This window comes from Equus caballus, chromosome 31, assembly GCF_041296265.1.
Source record: "Equus caballus isolate H_3958 breed thoroughbred chromosome 31, TB-T2T, whole genome shotgun sequence".
NCBI lineage: Eukaryota > Metazoa > Chordata > Mammalia > Perissodactyla > Equidae > Equus > Equus caballus.
In genome coordinates this window covers 12,612,499-12,636,180 of record NC_091714.1, presented here as the reverse complement: position 1 = coordinate 12,636,180, position 23,682 = coordinate 12,612,499, and the positions used below count along the sequence as shown (strand labels likewise).

Sequence of the window (23,682 nt, the reverse complement as noted above, 5' to 3'; positions counted from 1 at the left end):
ATTGAGAAATTGTGAGCCCCTCCCCAGCCTTGGGGACCTGGTGTCATTTCTAAATTACCCATAAGCCCCTCTGGGACAGGTGCACCTGCAAAGTTCATCTTCAAGTAACATCTTTCACTAGGAAACTGGAGGATTTATAAAAGGCATCCCAGCATCCCACAGATATTGTAACCTTCCTTTCCAACTCTGGATTGAATCCTTGTGGTACATTGTGGCTGAGGAAGGCAAAAAGCTTACCTAGTTTTGGCATACTGGGGAGACAGTTTCTTACACTGAATGACAGAAGAGATTTGGAAAGTTGAAATAATGGGTTGAATCTAGCAAGATAAAATTGTGAAGGGATAAGTTATGCTTTAAGGTTTAATCGTCAAATAACTACCCAAGTACAGGATAGTGAGATGTGGCTGCAGAGTATGCAAGTAAAGAAGATTTGGGGGTTTGATTTGCGGGCCATTCAAAATGAGTTTCCAATGTGATGAGGCTAAAATAACAGTAAATGTGATTTAAGAAGTGAATGGGCTCTTTGGCGACGTCATTAGAGACGTCACGTGATCCGTAGCTACCTTGGTCTCTCCTTCCTCTGCCCTGGTCGGAGTTGGCCCTTTCTCTCCTTGGGGACATGATATTGTACGAGACTTGTTCGTAAACAAGAAAATGATTCTCACAAAGGTTCTACCTGAAACTGAGGAGGAGAGTGAAAATGTCCCCTCAGGGCAGCGAGCGTGGGAATCATTCAAGAGTCAACAGTCTGAAGCTGCCTCGTTGCATGATACTTAGAATGGATACACTCCACTCCATAATGTGTCATATATCTATTTTTTTTAAACCTGAAAATTTGTTTGTTAAAATTGATGCTTTGGGAAGTTGTTCTCTGCCTGTCTTAGGGCTTTGAAAACCCCCAGTGTACATCCCATGGTGGTAGGGGGCTGGTGATGGTGTGTGTGTGTGTGTTTGTGTGTCCGTATCCTACTTGAGAAGCAGGGCCATAGGTGACACCAAGGGTATTTAGAGCCATGTATATGGAGGACGGCATGGGATCTAGGAACATTCAGCCTGGAGAAAATAAGAACTGGGCTCAGTGGGCAACGGTTTTGTAGAAGAGACGCTGAATTCATCCTGGCTCTGTAGAAGTTAGGATGGGACTGATAGATGGAAGACAAGCTGATTCTGAGTTAATGTAGGAAACAACACAACTAGAGCCATGGGCAAGTAGAAAGACACTACCTTCCTGGGTCCCTGCTGCTGAAGACACTCGTGCAGAGCCACACTGCTGGAGGCCTCCTGGGGGAGAGTCAGGCAGGTGCCCCTTAAGGTGGGAAGAGTACAGCTCGAGGTTCCTGTGTTCCATCCTGGAAGCTAAGCCGGGAGCATCTGGCTGCCGACTTCAGGGGCGGGGGTGGTCCAGAGTTGCCTTTGACAATTGCAAGATCTAGTCCTGCCTGTGTCCTGCTGTCTCAGTGCTTGCTTGTGAAACACTTCAAGACCCATGGAGAAAGGGTGTTTAGTAAGTGTAAGTGTTATCAAGGCCACATTCCCTTGTTTCCTTTGCAGCCAAGGAGAGGCATGCGATAAAGATGTTTTTCCCAGCATAACCTTTTCCATGTGGTGTTCTACACCCCTTTGCTCTGGGAATCCTATATGTTGAGTTCAGCTTTCTTGACTTGGAAGCCAAATTGTAATGTTTGGACATAACTATTTGGTTTAATCTTAGTTAAAAACATATATGTGTATATATACACACATATACATTGAAGCAGAATTTTTAAATTATCCTTGAAGTATCTATGTAAATAAATTAGAAACAGTGTTCTGGAGAGAGCAGCTGTTAGCAAACCGTCTGCTATGTACCTACATCCAGTGGATAGGTATGCTAAGGGCACAAATGTTCCTTAGGGCTGAGAGGATGTAATAAATTTTGAACAAGGGTGATTCTGCTTTCCGTCTGTCTTTTCCAGGCAGTGGATTTTCGTGAGGTTCACAGGGGGCTTCCTGGGCGGAATAGTTGGTAAGGTCCTTGAGACATCCCTCAGAATGCACAACAGGTGACCTATGTCAGGAGAGGGGTTTAGAGAGTAATTTTAGGTGATGGTGGTTCTGCCCTGGGAGAGGCCTGGCACAGGGAATGGAGTGGTGAGTGTGAGTCAAGAGGGGGTCAGTGAAAAGGTGGCTTTAAGGGAAGACTAAGACTAATGACTCTCCTTCCGTGGGTGATACTGCTGCTAACAGGGCCTCTCCTGCTCTCGGGCTTCCCCTCCTGTTCCAGTCTGTACTCTCTCTCTGCTACTGTGGCAGGAACTTCCACTGTCAACCCTCCAAGCCAACACCAGCTCCTGGTGAGGACTGGGCAGGGCTGGTGACCACCACATGTGGGGGACAAGAGACTTCACTGACCTGAGTGCAGCCCCTTTCCGTCAGCCTCGGCACCCCACTGTTAGAGTCGCACATTAACGTAACCTGGATGTAACAGATTTACGATTGATCTCCTGTTCTTTTTTTTTTTGAGGAAGATTAGCCCTGAGCTAACTACTGCCAATCCTCCTCTTTTTGCTGAGGAAGACTGGCCCTGAGCTAACATCCATGGCCATCTTCCTCTACTTTATATGTGGGACGCCTACCATAGCATGGCTTTTGCCAAGAGGTGCCATGTCTGCACCCAGGATCCGAACTGGTGAACCCCGGGCTGCCGAGAAGCGGAACGTGCGAACTTAACCACTGTGCCACTGGGCTGGCCCCGATTTCCTGTTCTTTAAATTCGACAGCAACAGGTTCTGCATATTGTTTTACATCCTGGCCTCGTCTAGAACGAAATGTCCTGTTTTGGTTTCGCACTTCCACGGTAGAGCTGCAGTCTGTCGTAGATGGGGTGTTAGGTTTGGCAATGTCTTGGCATCCGCCCAAGGTTACGTTCATTTCCTTTGGATGGAATAATTCAAATCTCGCCCGCAGGGAGCACAGTGTTAGGGAAAGTGGGAAGTCAGTGTTAACCCACTGGAAAGAATTTGGATTTGGGTGGAGCCGGCATCTCTCTGTCACCTTTACTGTGATCCTTGGGTCCCCAGATCATGACATGTTGCATACGCAGCAATAGTGTCAGACAGGCCTTTCTTGATGGGAGCATTGTTTCTAAGTGCATCAGTTGTTGGACAAGAGACTAGCTCCGCCCTGCAGAAGCAGCTCTGGCCGTAAACCTCTTGCTACTTTTCCTTGTTCTAAGAGCCTCTCTCAGCCTTGGAGGAGCTCTGTTTGCAGGAGGAGAGATTGCTCCGTGCTTCTTAAGATCATAAAGTACCACCAAGGGAGAAAGAGCTGTCCTGGTAATGCTGTTTCTGAGGGCTGCGCAGGGGCATCTTTTTCTCCTGGCTTCTGTGCTGTGCTGGGTTCCATTATATAAACTTGTTTGTCCATGTTAAGATTTGCTTTTAAAGGAAGACGTGAAACTGGCAAGAATACGATGGTTTTTAAAACATTTAAACTTTTATGAATGAGGACTCATAACGTATCGGGGTAAAAAAGGCAGCAAGTGGGTGTCATTCATTTACAAAACAGGCGAAAGCCAGCTGGTGCTTCTTTACTGTCCATGTGAAAGGTTTTACAAAGCACAGGGATGGGGACCACAGCATTCATATTTGTATGCCAAAACGCAGCACACGAGAAGTGTTCAAAAATGTTTATTGGATGATGGTTTTAAGGGATATTCAACAAGAGAACGTACTTGTGAGCATTTAAGAATTTGCTTAAAAATTGCCTCTAATAATTATAAGGCATTCCTATCTACTTTTCAAAGCAGACCCTTATCACTTCTGCCTACAATACTTTTTAGCTTCTTAGGAGAAAGCTGGGTACTTGCAAGCATATGTAGCAGCATTTTTAGACTAATATGTTAGAATTCAGGGGTACTGAGTACCCTTTTTCTCTCCTAATCTACATCAGTCACATTATAGTAATATTTCCCATCACTGTGAGATACCAGAATTTCCTTTTGTGTTAAAGAGTTGTCTCATTCAGTTTTTGTGGGTTTTTAAAGATACATCCCTTACCTTCTCATTCCTTTCCTAGATCCTCAGGATGTGTGACAGGGACTTTATTTTGCTTCTCTCTTCCCAGGATGCACCCTGCTATTTTATGAGACCTACGGGAAGAATTCCACGGACCAGAGTAGCGCTCCTCGGTGCGCCCTGTTTGCAGAAGACAGCATCGTGCAGTCTGTCCCAGAACATCCCAAGAAGGAAAATGTCTTCTGCCTCAGCAACTCCTTTGGTGATGTCTACCTTTTCCAGGTACTTCCGAGCTTGCCTTCTAAATGTCAGGTTGAGGCGATGACTTGCATCCTATTAGGATGAGAAGAAACAGAATTAAAAGGCACAACTTAGCAGTGGAGTAGAGTAAAGCTTAGAGAGGCTTTGAATTGGGGCGTAAGCAAGAGAGTTGGCTTCTGCTAGCTGCCAGGTGGGGTGGGGCCAGGGCAAGTCCAGTCATTCGTACAGCACACGTTTCTCGGATGCCCATGAGGGGCCAAGCTGTGGCCCATGGGATGCTCTTCAGGATACGAAGAGAGAAAAGTCCTTATCTCTCTTCTGGAATAGCTCGTGATCTAGTGGGTGCAAGGTCTGCAATTCCCAGAGTGGAGGCTTTTTAAATGAAGCCTAGAGAATATGGACGGGAGAAGTGTAGGTTCTTCCCCAGAATTCCAGTGGAAGTGAAAGAAGCAGCTTTTCGGGAAGACTCTCCTGGACAAAGGCTATCAGGTCTCATTTTCCTATGGAAGTGGTCTTAGGACGTTAAGATTCAGGTTATCTACCGTTGGGATTCTCAGCAACTTTCTAGCAAGTGAGAGGCCGCAGAGCATGTTGGTGTGGGGTCAGGCGTGGGTGTGAATCCTGGCACTGTTGTTGAGTACCTCTGTCATCTTGGAGCGCTCCCTGAACCCCTCTGAGCTTCGATCCTTTAACTAATAGGACAATAATAGCTTCTGGGATTGCTTTAAGGGTAAATAATATAATGTGCATGCGTCAAGTGCTAAAGAAACTCTAACTATTATTGTTATTATTATTAATTAACTGAAAAGAGGTGGAGGTGATCGCCAGGAAGTGAATTGTGCTTCTGAAATGCCTTCCAGTCCAAACCCAGCACTGCGTGTACACATAATACGGGCTATAGATTATATCCAGCTGGAAAGTTATAGAAAACCCCATAGGTCCTGGGTTCAGGTCTGTGAAAAGTTGGTCCTGGATGGCCCCAGGGACCCTGTAGAACAGCATAGTGTTCTCCTGCTGACTTTGGGAATCCAGAATTCTCTGAAGTGTTCGCTGCAGCAGGATTTCCTGGCACCAGTACCAGGTAAACTCATTGGGCCTCTAGCCTTTACTGCTGTCCCCAAACTGACTTGACTTACAAGAATCAGGGCCTGAGATCTGATTTTCCTTCTCTTAACAGAAAAGCTGCTTAAACCTTCTATGATGCTTTAAAGCAAAGTGATGAATTGATGTTAATCTGAGTTATAGGGCAGGTAAATACATTAGATTCAATCTGCACGGACTTCTTAGGGGCAAGTGTGAAATGAATATTTTATGTTTCGATTCAGGTAAAATATCTTTAGTTTTAAGAAATTTTCCCAGTAGGTCCTATTGTATGATCCCAGAGGTCACTGGAGGATCGACCCCGTGGCTTGAATGTGTGTGGTTATTTCTGGACATCGGGAACTGAAAATGCTTTTCAGCCTGCTTGCCCATTCTGCTTTATTCAAATTTTCTTTATTGTTTTTAAGATAAAATATTTTTCTTATATGAAAATAGTGTATGGTTGTTGTGTTGGAAGTTACTGAAGAGTAGAAAAAGAAAAATCACTATCCTTATTCCCAATGTTAAAAGACAGCTATTTCAGTATTGCTCCCAATGTTTTTTATTGGTATTTTTCATAATTGCATCTATACCATAGATGAAATTTCATAAGCACTTTTCAAAATTTAACATTTTAGCTGTAGTATTTTCTCATTCTGTTAAAATTATGAAGCTAAGCCGCTTTTTAGAGAGGGGTGTAATGTAACACTCAGCCAATATATGCTGAGTTTCTTATTATTCCCTTGTTGTTGGCTTATGGCTTGACTCTAGTTTGTCTTGCCATTGTATTTGGGGCTACATGATTATTTTTGCTCTGCTCTCCATGTTCTCGCAGCCCCTCTGGAGTTGAGGAAGCTGAGAACCTGAGCTGAGTGGTCGTGTGTGTTTTCAAAATTAAACAGTTTTTACAAAGTGAAGGTACTTCTTGGGTTTTACACTTCAAAGCCCAGCCTGCCACTCTGGAGATTACTTTTGTGGTAAAACAGCTCCAAATAGGTTTTTTTCCTCCCACTGTGTTTAGGCCACTAGTCAGACAGACCTGGAAAACTGGGTCACTGCCATACATTCGGCATGCGCATCCCTTTTTGCAAAGAAGCGTGGGAAAGAGGACACCATTCGGCTACTGAAGAACCAGACCAAAAACCTCATTCAGAAGATAGATATGGACAGCAAGATGAAAAAGATGGCAGAGTTACAGCTGTCCGTGGTGAGCGACCCAAAGAACAGGAAAGCCATAGAAAACCAGGTACTATTTATTTATGTGAGTATTTTCTTCCATTGTTCGTATCAGTCGCAGCAAAAGTCTGAGTTTGAATGCAGACTTTTGTGGCATCGTTAATGTGATCTGCTCTGTAACCTTTGTTTGAGATAGATATGTATATATAGGAACAGATTGTGACCAAATCTTTGTTCCTAATATTGAGTAGTTTCTTCTTGCCTGGCTGATTCTCTCATATAATGTCACTTTCAGAACAAAATATCATAAAACCCCTAGAAGATTGGAGAGTCTAATGTGAAGGATGGCTTTGAAAGGAGTGGTTTGGTCTAACACAGCTGTTCCTAGGTCTGTGGATTCCAAAACCCAGCATTTTTTCTGTTTATAACAGATAAGGTGCTAAGGAAAAGTCTTTCTCTAGTGTAGTTCCAAATTCATATAACAATTAAACAGTGAGTTTTTGTGCTGTTTGCACTTTAGAGGAGAAGTAGCTTTTTTTAGTATTTATTTTCCTTTGCTCAGACAACCTAAACGCTTAGAGAAATATCAGTGACGTTTCTAGCATCCTTCTCTTCATAAATGCGTGATGAAAGTAACATCTTTGGAACACCAGTTAGGCGGTGGCTTGAAGGGCAGATTGAAGTGGGCAAAGGCATTGGGCAGTGGAATGACGCTGGTCTGCTTGTGCAGTTACAAGGGTCTGGTCCAGAGTGATGCAACAAGAGTTTAACAATTTCTATGGAAAATGTATTCCAGAGTGCATAATTTTCAATAATTCTACAGAATCTTAAAGAGCATATCCTACACTCCTGAACTGAACTATGCCCCAAACAGAATATGCCACTTATTTAAAGAGTACCTGCTGGCAGACAACAAGCTACAAAATAGATGTAAACAAAGGACTGAAAAGTAAGTTGCAACTGCCAAGGAGAATGTAGGGAGGTGGAAGGGCATTCGGGGTTTGATAAGAACACAGCTGCTGGGAGAAGGGCAGCCTCCAGGACCTCAGCTTGCGCTGTCTCTGCCCTCTGCCTGCTTCCCATTGAGAAGCCGCCCCCTGCTCACATCTGGGAAGAGCTCAGGTCCCGATCTCTCAGCTTCCTGCCTGTGTGGCATGTCAGGATGTGATGCTATGTCAAGGTTACGTGAGAAATCCAAAGCTTGAGGAAGAGGAGAAATGGTTATCCCAGTGTTTCCTCTGTGCCATGTCTCCCTTGTGGTTCTGAATTTCCAGGATCCAATCGCCACCGTGCTCTGTCTGTCATCTGAGATGCAACTCATGGATTCAAGTATCTCCGAGTGTTTGGGGCACCCCAAAAATCTCATTCTGATTGTAGAGGGAAAAAGTACAGTTTTAACTTTTACTGGCTTTCTGAGATTTAACTTTGAAGCCATACTTTAATCCTCTTGAAGGGAAACCCAACTTGGAGTTGTCAGGTCCTTATATATTGTCATATGTTTAGGTCCAGGCAGAGAAAAGGGAAATTTGGCAACATTAAGAAGCTCCTGGCTCGAGACCGGCCCGGTGGCACAGCAGTTAAGTGCGCATGTTCCACTTCAGTGGCCCGGGGTTCGCCAGTTCAGATCCCAGGTGCAGACATGGCACCACATGGCACACCATGCTGTGGTAGGCGTCCCACATAGAAAGTAGAGGAAGATGGGCACGGATGTTAGTTGAGGGCCAGTCTTCCTCAGCAAAAAGAGGAGGATTGGTGGCAGATGCTAGCTCAGGGCTAATCTTCCTCAAAAAAAACAAAAAAGAAGCTCCTGCCTCATCTTTTTTTGCCTCCTCTTTCCCTCTTTATGGCCACAAGAAGTCCAAGCAAACAGGTTTTTAAAAATGTTCATTAAGTGTAATTTTATTTCCTTGTCCATTGTTGGTAAATGCTTAATTTATGACGTCACAGTTGGTGCTGTTCTCTGCTTGGGAGGGGGGAATTACTGTCACATAAACCCCTACATGCATCCAAGGGTCTAGGATGGTCAGGTGGCCCGAAGAGAAGCTCTTTTAAAGCATTAGGGTAATTATTACTTGGGGCCCATTGTGCATTCTTTGACAGAATCATAACGGCAGTTATTTTAAGCACACCATCCTAATACTGCTAAATTTTCATTTCAGTTCTCCTCTCCCCCCGCCTTGGCCCTCACCCCTTCCCCTAACGCCCCCTCCCTCAGCCACCCCTTCCGCGCACACACTCACCTTCTCATATTACATTTGTGAGTTTCTGGTAAGAAACAATTTGGATTGACCTTTAGAAATTCCACCTGAAAATATTCTCCTCACCATGTAATTTAGTCCTGTTTTCCCAGACGGCTTTGCAGTGGGTGACGTGAATGGCATTTGCTGTGCCCGCCATCCTTAAAGCATTTGCCAGATGGTTGTAAAGGGAGCTGTTTGCTCTTTACTTGCACACACAAAATGTATGAAACATTAAGGAGGGAAACAGGCACATGCTTAGAATTACTTTTATGACATGGCCTTTGTCTAGAGAATGTTATGTGAAGCTACAAAGGCAGAGGTATTTACAAGTCACGACCAATAAGAACATGATGTTCCAAATAGCCCATAAGTGTAGAGAAGTTTTCTCGAAATGACCTTTTAAAAACTTCCTTAAAAGAGCAGAGCTTTATCCACTTACCATTTAAAAATCTCAACTGTTTTACATAAAATAAAATACTTGTTTTATTTATGTAGTGTGCTTTCCCCAAGAGCCTCAGATGTAGTCATTTATACCCTATAATAGCCTAACTTGCAGTCTCCATTACATCATGCAAGATAAAGTCTCTGGAACAGGTTTTCTGTGGCGTACTTGGGTGGAGAAGATCATGGTCAATGGCTTTTCCATATACAAAGACTCTACCACAATAATAACAGCCGAACTTCATACTGTTGTGTGATGACATGCTTTGCTCGAGGAGGACCATCATGTGGTCTTGTCCTAGGGCCTTTCGGGGATTCTGTGGGGCGGGATGACGCAACTTTCATCTGAGCATGTCCACTGCGGAGCAGACCCCGCAGCCAGTCCACATGTTGGATTCCTTTTGAAGTTCTGAGGGAGGAAGAGCTATAAATTAAGTCCAGTTAGTACTTTATTTGCCTGTCTGTTGATTATTTTAAACGCGTAAACAGGAACAAAAATCTCACCGCTCTTAGGGGGTCTTGGCCTCCTCCCGTATGGCTTTCCCAGCATCCTGACGCATTCTGTGCCTTTGTGTGTTTCTCACTTCCCGAGGTTAATTAGGCCTGAGAGGCCGGAGGCAGTGAGGATGGTGGAGATGATACAGAGGGAGGAGCCAGCGCTCGGTCGGTGGGCTTGGGACTGCTCTGGGTTTTGTGAACCATGGGCTTCATTTTAAATATTTACTTAAAGTTTTAAAATCTTGAAGAGGATGGATTGAATTTAGACAATTGGAAACTGTGGTAAAGGGAACAAAAGGAGCAAAGCCTTGAGGAGAATATGATATGGGGTGTTTGGGGAATAAAGTATTGGAGAGTAGAGTATTTGCGAAAGGGGTTTGAAGGAGACAAGGTCAGATTATGGAGGTGTTGGGCCAAGACTTGGGTTTCATTCAGCAGACAATGGGGAGAAGGTGGCAGTATTTTGGGCAGACGATCCACATTCACTTGAGTTCAGTGGGCATTTACTCAGTGAATACTCTGGGCCAGGCTCGTGTGCACAGACGGGGATTCATGAAGATGCTGTCTCGGCCTTCCTGCTGCTCTCACTCTAGCAGGTGGCAGAATGCTGAGGATGCAGTTTGAACATATATGATAAGTTCAGAGCAAATGATGTTCCAGAGTGTTGTGGAAGACTAGCAGGAAGTTTAGCTTCCTAAGTAGTCGTGGAAGACTTCCTGGAGGAGAGAGGTCTGAATTACTTCTTGAAAAATGAGGGGTTAATCAGGAAAGGAATGGAGAAGGGCCTTCCAGCCAAGAGACAGCCTGAGAAACGGCAGAACGCTCTGAAATGAGGCACTATACCCTGGCAGCTTGATTTTTCAGGCACATGATGGGTAGGTGGTGAGAGATGGAAGGATAGTACTGTCTTCTCTCTTCCCTGGATGCCAATTTTGCCTCAGATACATCCTCCGTACAAGGCTAGAGTGGTTTGTGTCTAAAAAGCAAATCTGATCATGTGATTGCCTGGTTTAAAATCCTTTAGTGGCTCCCCACTGCTTACAAGATAAAGTCCTGATAGTCTCTCCCCAGCTTCCCCTTTATCTGGCAACGCCAAACTTCCTGTAGGTTCCACTGCTTTCTTTGAGTTTTTCCTCAAGCAGAACGGACTCACCTAGGCCATGCACCCATGCACAGACGTGCCCCGTGCCCCCTCACCCCTGCGATCAGGCTCACCCCTCCTCATCTGTGACGAAGGATTTAAGGGTTACTTCCTCCAAGCAGCTGCCCGTGACTCCCCTGCCACTCATCCATCAGGGACCCCTGCTATACTCCCCTAATTCTCAGGGTCACTCTTTATCCCTGCTCTCATCATTTTGTAGTTACCTCCTTGTGTATAAGGTCGCTCTTGGTCTGAAGAGCTCCTAAAGGATCCATCACTCTTCCATCTCTGTACGCCTGGTGCTTTGCTCAGGTTGGTGACTGAATGCACCCACGTCCCCTTTCCTCTTTACTGGGGCACATTGGGTTCCTCTCTGTGTCGGTCCCCAGCCCAGCTCCTCCAGCTTTGCTCCCTCAGGCTTCCCTCCTTCATTCCCCAGCTCACAGGCCATCTCTTTTGCCTCCCTCCCCATCCTCGTGGGCCCTTAGTTTATTTCTCAGGTGTCCTCTCTCAGGCCAAGATCATATGTAATTTCACCATAACTCCAGGAGGTAAAGTTGTTGTGCCGCTCATTTGATGGAGGCGTGAATAGACCTGAGAGAGGTTAAGTGAATCTCTAAGGTCACACAGCTGGGAAGTGGCAGAGCTGGGATTTGAACACTGACCTGTGCTCCTCTACTGCCTCTCAATAAGACTTCTGTGAATCAGATTGTGCTTCGCTTGCTAGTTAACCACATAATGAATGGTTTTGTATAAAATAGAAATTAACCCTTAATTTACTTGTGTTCATAACTTGGATTTTTCAGCTCCATCTGATGGAAAGTGTATTTGTTATAAAACAGAGTGGGGGCCGGCCCGTGGCTGAGTGTTTAAGTTCATGTGCTCCGCTTTGGCTGCCTGGGGCTTGCCGGTTCAGATCCTGGGCATGGACCTACACACTGCTCATCAAGCCGTGCTATGGGGGCGTCCCATGTAGAAGAACTAGAATGACCTACAACTAGGATATACAACTATGCACCAGGGCCTTGGGGAGGAAAAAACGGAAGAGGAAGATTGGTAACAGATGTTAGCTCAGGGCCAATCTTCCTCACCAAAAAAAAGCATTAAAAAAAAAAACAGAGTGAATTTTATGGCAAGTGAATTATATCTCAAAGGAAAAAGAAAACAAAACTGATTCTCTAGACCTTAGCTGGTTGTTCTGACTACTAGTTAACCTCAGTGTAATCTATTACTGGATGAGTTCTTTTGAGAAAGGTTTTAGTGCTTGGAAAATATTGCTTGGGAGTTTTCAACTTACTCCACTAAAAAGGAAAAACTAGTTATCTTTTAGGACCAACCTAGTAATGGACAAGTGACCAAATACTGTGATTGAATGACTAAATGGTAGAAAATATTTGTCTAGCAGCATTGGGTGTGGCAGGAAGGTACTTGTCATCTTTTTAGTGTATCACTCATTCATCCGTTATTTTTAGCTTTGGCTTTCCTCTCCTCCTCCCACTCCTCCACAGCAGACCGTAGGCTTTCTGAGCTCATTGAATGAATATAGCTGTATTAGTAATAAAGAGGGAACTTTTGCATTACATTTGTGTCCGTGCTTAAAAATGGGAGTTTTCTTCCTTAATTTTATTGTTAATGATTTTCCCTTTTACAATGAAAGATAATGAAAACCTCCTTAGAGTGAGTTTTTTTCATCCATATCATTTTTATGCTTTGTGCACGGACATCAAAAGAAAGGAAAGCTCAGTGTATATAGAAGTTGAGTTTTTATTTTCATGTCCTGATATTTATCTTAAGAAACAAAGAAATGTCTAGGGACAATTATCGGTATTTAAGGAATTTAGAAAAAAAGGGAAAAAATAGTTTCATTTTATGGGAATTGATTTTGGGCATTTTAGTTTTTGATAATGTTAGAGAAAATCTCCTGAAATTCCATGTTAAATGTGGTGTCAGATAATATTATTTTAGTTATAAGGATGATGATCATTTAAATTTACTGAGGTAGCTTATGTGCTATTTACAAAACTGTCTTCTATTTCTCTGTTTACATTTTAAAAATGTATTTTTATCTCCTCGTTTATCTCATCTTTTGAGGGATAATTATAAAATTTAGTTTTCTTTTTAGTTAACATTAAATTTGGGCTGAACTTGCACATTAAGGCTGGTAGGAAATGGAAATGCAAAATGTTCGATATGAATAGGGCACCCGAATAAGAGTGTATATTGGCTTGCATCCTTCTATGTAGAACAGCTGGGCATTTGTGGGGAGAAATCAAGTCAACAATTAGATGAAAATGTAAATGACAGTTGCCGTGTAGTTCTTGGATAGTGCCCAGATCCCTGCCTTATGAGTGAGAAGACCTGGCATTCAGGGGCTCCATTTTAAGCACGTGATAGAAGCTTGTCCCCCACGTATTGTTCACACCAGGATCAGCTTGGGCCTTTGCTGGTCTGGAAGAGCTAGCTTAGTATGTGACCCTGGTCAAGTCACTTCCCTTCTGGGCCTCAGCCTCCACTGTTGAGAAATGAAGGTGTGGTAATCCTGATTCCCTTGCAAGTTCATTGCAGATGTTGACAGACTTTCTCAATATTGCGAGGTCTGTTTTGAGCTTGTGGATCTGGCCTTTCTGCTTCCCTCTTGCCTTCAAGGAACCCAACCGTCTGAATCCGTGTCCTCACCATGCCTTGACCTACGTATTCTCCCAAATCCTTCTCTACAACTTTGGTGAATCTGTAGAAAGAAAAATCAGATATTTCATTGTTTCTTATCCAACCACAAATCCTCATTTAACTTCTATGACTGCTTCTCTCTGTAAAGAACCACGACTGTAAAACAAAATAAATATTGTCTTTAAATATGGAATAGATGTGAGACTAATGATGGCTTACTCTTCCACAGAGACCTATGGGGATAAATGCTGTGTTAGTCAGGGTTCTCCTGAGAAACAGAACCAATGGGATGTCTGAAAAAATGTATATAAAGAGATTTATTATAAGCAATTGGCTCATGGGATTACGGAGGTGGGTGAGTCCCAAGATCTGCAGAGTGAGTCAGCATGCTGGAGACCCAGGAGAGCTGATGGTGTGGTTCCCATTTGAAGACTGGCAGGCTCGAGACCTAAGATGAGCCGATATTTCAATTCAAGCCAAAAGGCAGGAAAAAAGTCAATATTCCAATTTGAAGGCCATCAGGCAAGAGGAACTCTCCCTTGCTTTGGGGGGCTGGGGCGGTCAGCCTTCTGTTCTGTCCAGGCCTTCAACTGATTGGATAAGGCCCACCAAAATTGTGGAGGGCAGTCTGCTTTACTCAGTCCACCCATCTAAGTGTTACTCCCATCCCAAAACACCCTTATCGAAACACCCAGAATAATGTTTGACCACATAGCTGGGTGCCCCAGGGCCCAGTCAAGTTGACGCATAGGATTAACCATCTCAAAGTGTCAGTCAGGATACGGATAAGAGCATTGTTGAAACAGAGGAGTCATAAAGCCCTTTCTCATTTGCATTTTCTACTCAATTAAATTTGAAAATTACCTCTACAATGTACAATACTGATTGAGATACTAGTTCTTTCAAAATGTAATCACGTATGTTAGCCAACTTCTTGACCTTGATGAGATCTGCTTTGGGCTGTTGGGGTCTCCCAGCCCCTTCTTCCCTCCAACAAACCTCAGCTTCTGAATCTGTGTTTTTCCTACGAATTCACCTGTGTGTTGTCCCAAGTGTTGGGTGGAGAGGTCTAGGTGTGTTGAAGATTATCAAAGTGTTTCTGACAAAATTTTAAGATTCCCCGTGTTTAGGATGATGTTTCAGATTGCATCGTTTAGGATGAAACTGCCTTTACCTTCCAGTGGTGCCTGTGTAGTCACGTAAATACACTGAGTGATGTCTTCAATGTAAACTGCAGAATTAGTGAAAATATAAGAGATTGTCATCTTCCCTGATAATGGTGATTGGCATAGACCTGGATTTTATTTTATTTTATTTTATTGTTTGTCTTTCTAATGCACTGTGGATGGCGCGGGTTTCTTTGTCTTCTGGTATCCAATGACTCATTGGCTTTCTTTCCTCTTATGCCTCCACCCCTAACAGAACCACTAGACAGTGTCTCATAAACTATTTCACCTGGAGCTATAAACGAGGGCTAAGCTTTAATAGATGACCCAATCTAGAAATATCTACGTATTACTAGAGGACAGAAGAGTGCATCTATGATTGTGGATTTTGGGGAATCAGCTAGAGAAGACATTTGTGAGATAGAATGAGAACCTAGTTTGGCTGTGCTTGTAGCTTCTGGTAGATGTCAGTTTATCGTTACATAATACCCATCCCTTCCTTCTGCAGTCAAGAAGTCTCTAGCATGGCAAGACCGGGAAGAGATTTCCAGCTGCAGTTTGAACTGTCTCGTTAGTCTAGAGCAGTGGTTCTCATGAAGGCTGGGCACCTAGGCGTCTTCATTTTTAAGAGCCAACAGGTCAGTCTGGTATTCATTCAAGGCTGACACCAGTAGGCTATGACATCACTAATAAAGGTGTACAGCGACCTTCCTAAGAAATAGATGTGGAGGACTTGGAGCGGGTCTGGGCAGCCCCAGAATTTGTACTGCTTTCCTCTGGGGAGAGACTGAAGGGAGCAGACTGTTAAATGTTGGAGATCCTTCAAAATATCATTTATCCAGGATCGAGAGTTGACCTGGAAAGTTTACTGTGAAAGGCTAGGATCTGCTTGCGTGCTAAACGTGGCAAAACTAGCGGTGCAATTGTTGCAAATGAAATGACACAAAGATTGTACCGAATCTTTATTACGAACCTTCACTGCAGACCTCCTCTTGAATTCTGAGATTGCTCTCAATGCCATTTGAAGCCCAGCTTTCTGTTCTGCTCCTGAAGCCCTGTGTTGGCAAGTTACTAGAGGCTTTCCTCACTTATTAGTTTATCTTTAAATGAAGGTAATACTTATACATAACATGTCTGTTTTTTTTTCTTGAGGAAGATTGGCCCTGAGCTAACATCTGTTGCCAATCTTCCTTTTTTCCCCCTCCCCAAAGCCCCAGTACATAGTTGTATATCCTAGTTTGGAGTCATTCAAGTCACTCCTCTATGTGGGATGCCACCACAGTGTGGCTTGATGAGCAGTGCGTAGGTCTGCACCCAGGATCTAAACCGGCAAACTCCAGGCCACCAAAGCAGAGTGCACGAACTTAACTGCTGTGCCACCAGGCTGGCACCCATAACATGTTTTGACATTCTTGGAAGAAAGGAGAGTAGCCCCCAGAGTTGGCCTGTATTTCTTTACCAACTTATGACTTCAATTTTGAGGATGTGCATAGGAATTTCTGTTGCGTAAATAATTACATACGCTTTAATTTTATTCAGATGTGGACTTGGTGGTTATTCTCTGTTAGACGGAAAACAGGAGTAAAAGCTCTATTTGTCCTTATCCCTGAAGTCCATTTGCTTGTTCTGGTTTTGAGTCATTTGCTCAGAAAGTCCAGAAATGTTAAAGTCCCTGCTGTCATTTCTTCAGCATCTGTGTGCAATTCAGTTAATCTGGCTTAGGATCAGAGGCTGCGAATGTGAAGGAAATGTAACAAAGCGAAATAACTGACTTGCAGTTGTGCATCCTGCCTTAAATCAGCTTGATTTGAAGTGCTGGAGTTCTCCAAAGGTTGTGCTGTTTCGCGTGACACTGTGTTGGGACCACCGGCTTTGTTTCCTTTCTGACCATCCTGATGAAGTACATTGCCGTCTGCCCCAATGTGTTTTGGCGGGAGGGCGGGAGATGGGGTGAGCAGGGAAGGCTAATTTCAACCAGGCAACACCAGATGAAACACATTTTTCTTTGAAGTTTGTAAAAGGGATCGCATTTTCAACGTGACCCAGGAAAACCTCTCATTTTAATTCAAATTACCGCTGTTCTGGCTTAAACAGATCCAGCAATGGGAGCAGAACCTGGAGAAATTTCACATGGATCTCTTCAGGACGCGCTGCTACCTGGCCAGCCTGCAAGGTGGGGAGTTGCCAAACCCGAAGAGCCTCCTTGCTGCTGCCAGCCGCCCCTCCAAGCTGGCCCTCGGCAGGTTGGGCGTCTTGTCGGTTTCCTCTTTCCACGCTCTGGTAAGTTCCCGAGGAGGGCTGTGTCAGCAGTGCTCAGGGAGGACTGAGGATGCTCATCTTTCTGGAGCTTGTTGCCATCAGCTCCGTGACTTAAGCCACTAACTGACCAGGTCCACCCAGGGGCCGGGCACTGGGGGAAGGAGGGTGGGAGGCATCCTGCTACAGAGAGTCCCGGCTTCTCTGCTGCTTAAGTCTGGGAATCTAACTGCTAGTAGAGAGTTATTAAATATTCGCAACTGCATCTGTCTTTCTGTCTGTCCCACCTCGCACAGTCAGGACGGTGGAGCCCCCGAGGAGGAGCAACAATGATGTGGAAAATTAAAGGCTGATTGGGGGCTTTTATCTACTTCAGAGATCCCCACTGGGTTTTCTGAAATCGCTCCTGTGTGGGTGGGTACTCCCAGCTCAGCCTGGGGGGTCCATGGGTAGTTTGGCCGACCCTGCTGTCCGCCCTGGAGAGATCTGAATGTTGTAACTGAGCTTGTGTTATCCAGATAAGAGATGTCTCGATGATGGATGCATTTCTGGTATGTCAGAAATGCAGTAGTTTTTGGTGCTGGGCAGAACACATTTATAGCAAGCATGGCTTACTTCTGTTAATTCTCTCCATCACCGAAATAATATGCCTTAAGATGTTTTTTTAACTGTGTTTTAAATTAGGTATGTTCTAGAGATGACTCTGCTCTCCGGAAAAGAAAACTCTCACTGACCCAGCGAGGAAGAAACAAGAAGGGCATATTTTCTTCATTAAAAGGGCTGGATACACTGGCAAGAAAAGCAAAGGAGAAAAGACCTTCTATAACTCAGGCGAGTTCCTCAGCATGGGAGGGACAGCAGGCATGGCGGGAAATCCTTGCTCTCCAGCAAATCCTAGATGTTCATCACCCATTAAGGATGACATGAAAGTTGGTTCAGAGGAATGTGGCCTTAGCATGGCCTTTCCCCAAGAGGAAACACCCAAGTTGCTCCCTCTCTTTTTGGCATTCCCAAAGAGGTATTCATACCTTGCTCACATCTACAGAGCCTGGGAACACAGAAATAAGAATGATCAGAAAAAAAGCCACACTTTTCATTGCCTTTAGAGCTAATATTTATTTTTCCTCTGGAGTTTATATTAAAATGCACATTAAAGTTAATAATAGAGTAACAGCACCTAAATTCTATCGATGGTGCCAGACACTTGGCTCACTTAATCTTTGTGACACAAAGTAGGCATTTTGTCATCACATTTTCTAGATGAGGAGACTGAGACCCAGAGAGGTTAAGTCACTTCCTGGTCCCCCCCCCACCCCCCTTCATGCAGTGGCCGCAGGGCAGGGCTGGGGTTTGATCTACCCAGATACAAAGCCGTGTAACACTGGGCTATTGCTGCTGTTTCTATTCCTAGAGGAAGGGTGGCTGTTTTAACGTTTTTTCGAGTAAAAATAGCCTGAGCACTCATTGTTGAAATGTGGCCCACATGCAGAGAATTGTTCTCAGAACATTCGAATACTCCTATCTGAAGTATTTCCTGATGCTATTAATACAGTAGATGACAATGAATTTTATGTTGCTGATTGATATGTTTTAGGATTACTATTTTTTCAGACTGTTGAAAAGATGAGTTATCACATGATGCTCTGCTCATTTCAGTGAACAGGGAAAATGTTTGAGATTAAGTCCGAAGAAGTTCTTGTTTTTACTTTTAACGGGTTGCCGTTATTCTGATATTCTGTGATTCTGAATATCCTCTGGAAGGGAGGGTCACATTTTCTGGAACTTTGTTTTCTCGTTTTATATGGATATTTATTTGATTGTGTGTAATAGTTTCGTGAATTAGGTGAATAATAGGGATAATATCAACTTCTTTGACCTGTTTGCAACCCTGGAACGATAAAGGCGATGGGAAGTGGGTTGGTTGACTAAAGGGCAGCAGAACCACGTGACACCTCATTTGTGTGGCCACTGGTTTTGTATACTCATACAATCGGAAAGAATATCACATTTTAAAATGGTGGTTCTACTTGTACTTGAATTACGAAAAGTACTTATTTGTTGGTTATAAATGGAGATGTTTTTCTTCTTTATAGATTGTAGTCAAATATGAATCATTGGATAATGCTGGGCTTATATTTTTGAACTGAATTTCTGTGAAGTATAAATAACATCTTTGAGGCAAATTCTGATTTTAATTGAGAATCAACTCTATATAATTAAATGATAATGATAAATAGCTTGATAACTTGCTTGTTTTTCTTAAATGTTGACATTTAGCTAATTAGGTACAAGCCTAATATGGTCTTTACACCATCATATGTGGTAAATATTCTTAATGTAAGATTTCTTAAGAAACAGAAGAATTTAGTTGAACGTTTTTGTTTTAAAATGATATGAAACTAATTGTAACATTGGTATTTATATAAATGAATGAAGTTGATGTAGTAGGTATCCATAAATGTTTAAATGGCCTATTCTTTAATGTTTATTATTCTACAGAATCTAGAAGATAAGAATTGGAAAAAGTACAGGAAATTATTCCTAGTTCCTCTACCCAAACACAACCACTTTTAATACTTAACTATATTTCTCCCCAATATTTATTCTATGCACCTTTAAAAAAATAGTTGTATAAGCTCGATTTTGGTGGCTTTGCCAACTCGTCGTTGAACTGTGTTCTGCATCTTCAGAAATGTGTACTTCTCCTTTAAAAGCAACATGAGAAAGATCCAGGATGACAAATAATATATGACATCACAGAAAAGTAAAATATGTAACCGTATGGGAAGAACAAGAGCACAACTTTTTCTTTAAAGTTAAAACTTTAAATGTGGTAGAGTAGTAAATGGTCCAAATTGTGATATGAAGATCTTATAACATGTTATAGAACTTAAATTTTTAAATGCTGATAAGGGATTGCTGCCAAATGAACACAGCAGAACTGTTTCATTAGTCTTTTCTCCCCCCCTTGTCTATCAGATATTTGATTCAAGTGGCAGCCACGGATTTTCTGGAACTCAGCTACCTCAAAACTCCAATAACTCCAGTGAGGTAAACTTTGCCATGGGTGGCCGCCATCTTGTTTTTACATTGACAGCACAAATGCTACATTAATTGGGGAATGCTAGTTCAAAAATCTTTACATCAATCGGCTGAAAATAAATTAGAATTCAAATGGTCCCTATTAGGTAAATAAGAGATATTCTTGGAATGCCAAGTATGTTTGGAAGTATCTAAACTCATCTTAAAATTAAACTCCATCTTAAAATTAGTGACGTGACTGAAGTCAAAATAGCAACTTTCACTCATGCTTCCCTGTTCCTCAGCTCAGTGAACCCAAAATTGCATTTTCGTCTCAGGGTTGTCAGGAATCTTCACACAGATAGTGTAGCCGTGCTGGGGATCCGCAGCCTGTGCATCTCCGGGTGCCCTCGGTGGAGCTGAGTACAGGGTCCCCTTCCAGTCTCCACAATCCCTCCTGACCAAACACGTCCTCACGACTATTTCTGAGTGGAATTCTAGAGTAGGGTGGACTGCCTGCAGGGGCTCGTGCCTCTTCTTTGTATCTTTTTCAAACCCACAGCTTCCCCTTAAAAGCTGTGTTTCCTGTTACTGATCTCTATCTCTATCTTCTTCTTCACCAAATTGTTTATCTTGGATTTTATGTCCAACCAACCTCTTAAGTTATTTCTTGAGGTTGAAACCTGATTTTAATTTATGCTTTCGCAGCGGCAGGCAGTACCATTTAATAAATTAACTGGGGAAATCAGTGAATTTAGTTTGAAAAAACTGAGGCACGGTGGTTAGACAGCGTGATGGGCTCTGGGAGGTGAGTGAGGAACTTTTTTGGGGTGATCCTAAATTATGCAACATAGCCGCCTCTTCTGCCTTCAGGTGAGCTTGGCCGGAACTGTGGGCCCCGAGCTGCTCAGTGGGCCATGGGTATTGTTGAAACTGCTCCCAAGGGCATCTTTGCCTGAAGTGTCTTGAAATGGGGTAGCAGTTTCTCCTCGAGACCCTATCTCCCCGTTCACCTCCCATTCGCAGAGGTCAGGACTTCGAGGGGGCAGGCAATGAGAGGGAACAGCTTGGGCCGGAGGCCGTGGTGCTGATGTTGGTTCTCTGTTCTCAGCGCTTTCCTTTTGCTGGATTTGACCAACCATGAGGCCACACGGAAGCCAAAACCAAACCTTCCTTTTTATAAATCATACTATCAAAATGGCGGACTTGTTATAATAAATAATTTCCATTCCCTCCCCTTTATTTCTGTACACGTGCAGAGCCTATTTCAAAATCCACGTCAAATCACACTGTCCTCTGGGCATTTTACTTGATTAAAAAAAAAAATTATATCACTGTTATTTGCTTGGTTCTTACTAGCCTTTACTGTTAGTCATCCTACCAGATATCTGTGTCCTGTCTCCCAGGCAAGCTTGCAGTTAAGACCCTTGCTCTGCTTAGTTTATGTATATCTTCTGATTATGTATATATTCTCCATTCATAGCACGCTGCTAAGGATATAGTATTGTTTAATAAGTTTGCCTATTAATTGTCTACATTGGAGGTAAGTCTTTAGTGTTTGAGAAGAACTGTTTGATCTACAATAAAACCCCATAATTTTAAGGTTGTATCTCTCCCAGCATTAAATAATTTAAAATTCTTACTTGGAAAGTTAAGAAATTATATCATCAAAGCACTTTCTATTAACAGAACTTATGTTAGACTGAAAATAAATTTTGCTAAAATAGCCATTAATGGTCAGAATTAAGCTTAGTGCTTATTTAAATTGGGCTCAAATTACCAAATGATTTTCTTGTGATTTAATCAAGTCCCATGGGTGCTGTAACAGGTGAGAGGAAGGTATTATTGCATCTGGTTTTGAAAGCATATGCATTTAAACATTTATTCCTGTTTATTTTATCTAAGCATTGCTTCTGGTAGATGGACACCGAAGAAATTCCTGTGACTTATTGGGCTATTTTAATGGTGTATTTATCATTTCTGTACTGTAGTACTCAGATAACAAGGTTTAAATTGAGTTGTAAATAGAATTAAGGGTATTTGGTTTTTTTATAGCTCTGGGACTTAAAATTCTGCCTGTAGCTGGTTGAATGATTAATTTTTTTTTTTCACTTGTTTTCCTCTGCTAATCATTCTTGGAGAATATTTATAACTTGCACAAACCATTTATTTGTATACAGTCAGTATATTGTGTCCACTAGCGTAACACAGAAAAGCAGTCATTCCTGAGCCTCGGGAGGGAGGGGGTCTCAGGCATTTTAAAATATTCCACTCTAATTGGTGCATCATGTCATAGTCCAACAGTGAGTCACCCTAATTTGAAATCTGTTAAGGTTGGAATAAGGCCAGTCTTATTTGAGCATTTTTCAAAGGACACTTTGGCTCGCCAAAAATGAAAGCTTTTCATAGTGTCCTTCTTCATGAGTAATAATGAGTCTCAATCAGCATTTGAAGGGACGTGTTTGTTGTGGAGATTGTGACAACAAATCCCCCACTGAGGCTCGGGATGGCAGCTAACCCAGAAGCTTCATTGCAGAAACTGTGAAGCCCCTGGGCCTTGGCTCTTTCTCCTGGAAAATTGGCTTGGGGTGTCCCAACTTTCTGTGGCAGCGAGTGAATGAAGTATTGTCGCGTTAGTCATTAGCTCCAAACTGGAAAAAAAAATTGCTAATGTTGGTTTTTTAAATGGAAAATATGAATGAACCTACTTACTCTTAACCATAAGATAGTAGTCTGTTTAAATGGAATATTAATATGGAATCCTACATAACATAACACACATACAGATAGACAGATGCATAGATAGGTCTTTGTTTTCTTTCCATATTAACTGATGTTTGGGCATCAGCCCAAGAGGAAATAAACGCTTTCTCCTCTATGACATTTGACTGTGGTTAAGAAAACCAAGAGGGTGTTAACTCCTTTTGTGTTTTCTCCTCATCTCACTTGCTAATCGACTCTCCTTTTATCAGCAACTGGGGTGTGGGCCCATTTGTGACAGCCAGATTGGGATTTTTGCTACTCACTTCCCTTCAGTGATCCAAGTAGTAATTACAAGGCGTTTGATCCAAAAGCATCTGCTGTGAGAACACACGGAGGTTCAATTTTCTCTCCTTGAGGCACACCGAGCGTGAGTAATTTGCCATGTGCTTTCTGGACCATTAATGGAATAGTGGTAATAAATGCTTCTGCAGAAGTTGCCCTACAAGGAGGGTTAAAGTGACTTGTGAACCTTGACTAGTTAGTCTGCAGCGGCCATGGCTGCAGTTCAGGGATGTTGTTCCCATTTTGTGCATGGCCAGTCAGAGCTGGACCGCGGCGGGGACTGAGCGTCAGCGGCCACCAGAGCTCCCCGGGTTTTGAAACAACGGATAAATCTCGTGCAATTCTTCACAGTGGCCATCAGTGAATTCTGCAAAATAATTCCACCATCCAGCCTGAACTTCAAAAATGTTCTTTTATATTGTTATGGCTCTTTCCAGTTTGTGTACCTTCAAATGCCGTCCCTTACACCACTCTGCTGACCTCCCCGTGAGGCTGGTGTTTTTTAGCCCCTTTTAAAGGTAAAAAAACCGAAGCCAGAGACATTAGATAACCAGCCCAGACGAGGCTAGGATTTGACCCAGATTGTCTGTCTGTTATATTTTTGCTGTCTCAGTTTATCTTCTCCAGGAACTGGAAACCTTGAACAGGCTGATTGGAAACTCATGTTTAGGGGAACAGGCAAGGTGGAGTTGGAG

The 23,682-nt window shown here is 43.0% G+C and overlaps 1 protein-coding gene across 6 annotated transcripts in view; it reads left to right on the top strand.

The window, feature by feature from the left end:
• The window catches only part of TIAM2 (TIAM Rac1 associated GEF 2), a 234,265-nt gene that overhangs the window by 135,530 nt on the left and 75,053 nt on the right, over positions 1-23,682 (top strand). For 3 of the 6 annotated variants that reach the window (XM_070256443.1, XM_070256442.1, XM_023632966.2), the window contains 5 exons: positions 4,105-4,277; positions 6,358-6,582; positions 16,760-16,945; positions 17,606-17,752; positions 19,901-19,972. In XM_070256443.1, coding sequence (XP_070112544.1) covers positions 4,105-4,277; positions 6,358-6,582; positions 16,760-16,945; positions 17,606-17,752; positions 19,901-19,972 — 803 coding nt within the window. The remainder of the gene's footprint in view (positions 1-4,104; positions 4,278-6,357; positions 6,583-16,759; positions 16,946-17,605; positions 17,753-19,900; positions 19,973-23,682) is intronic. The other 3 variants (XM_070256444.1, XM_070256446.1, XM_023632968.2) reach the window with 1 other exon arrangement.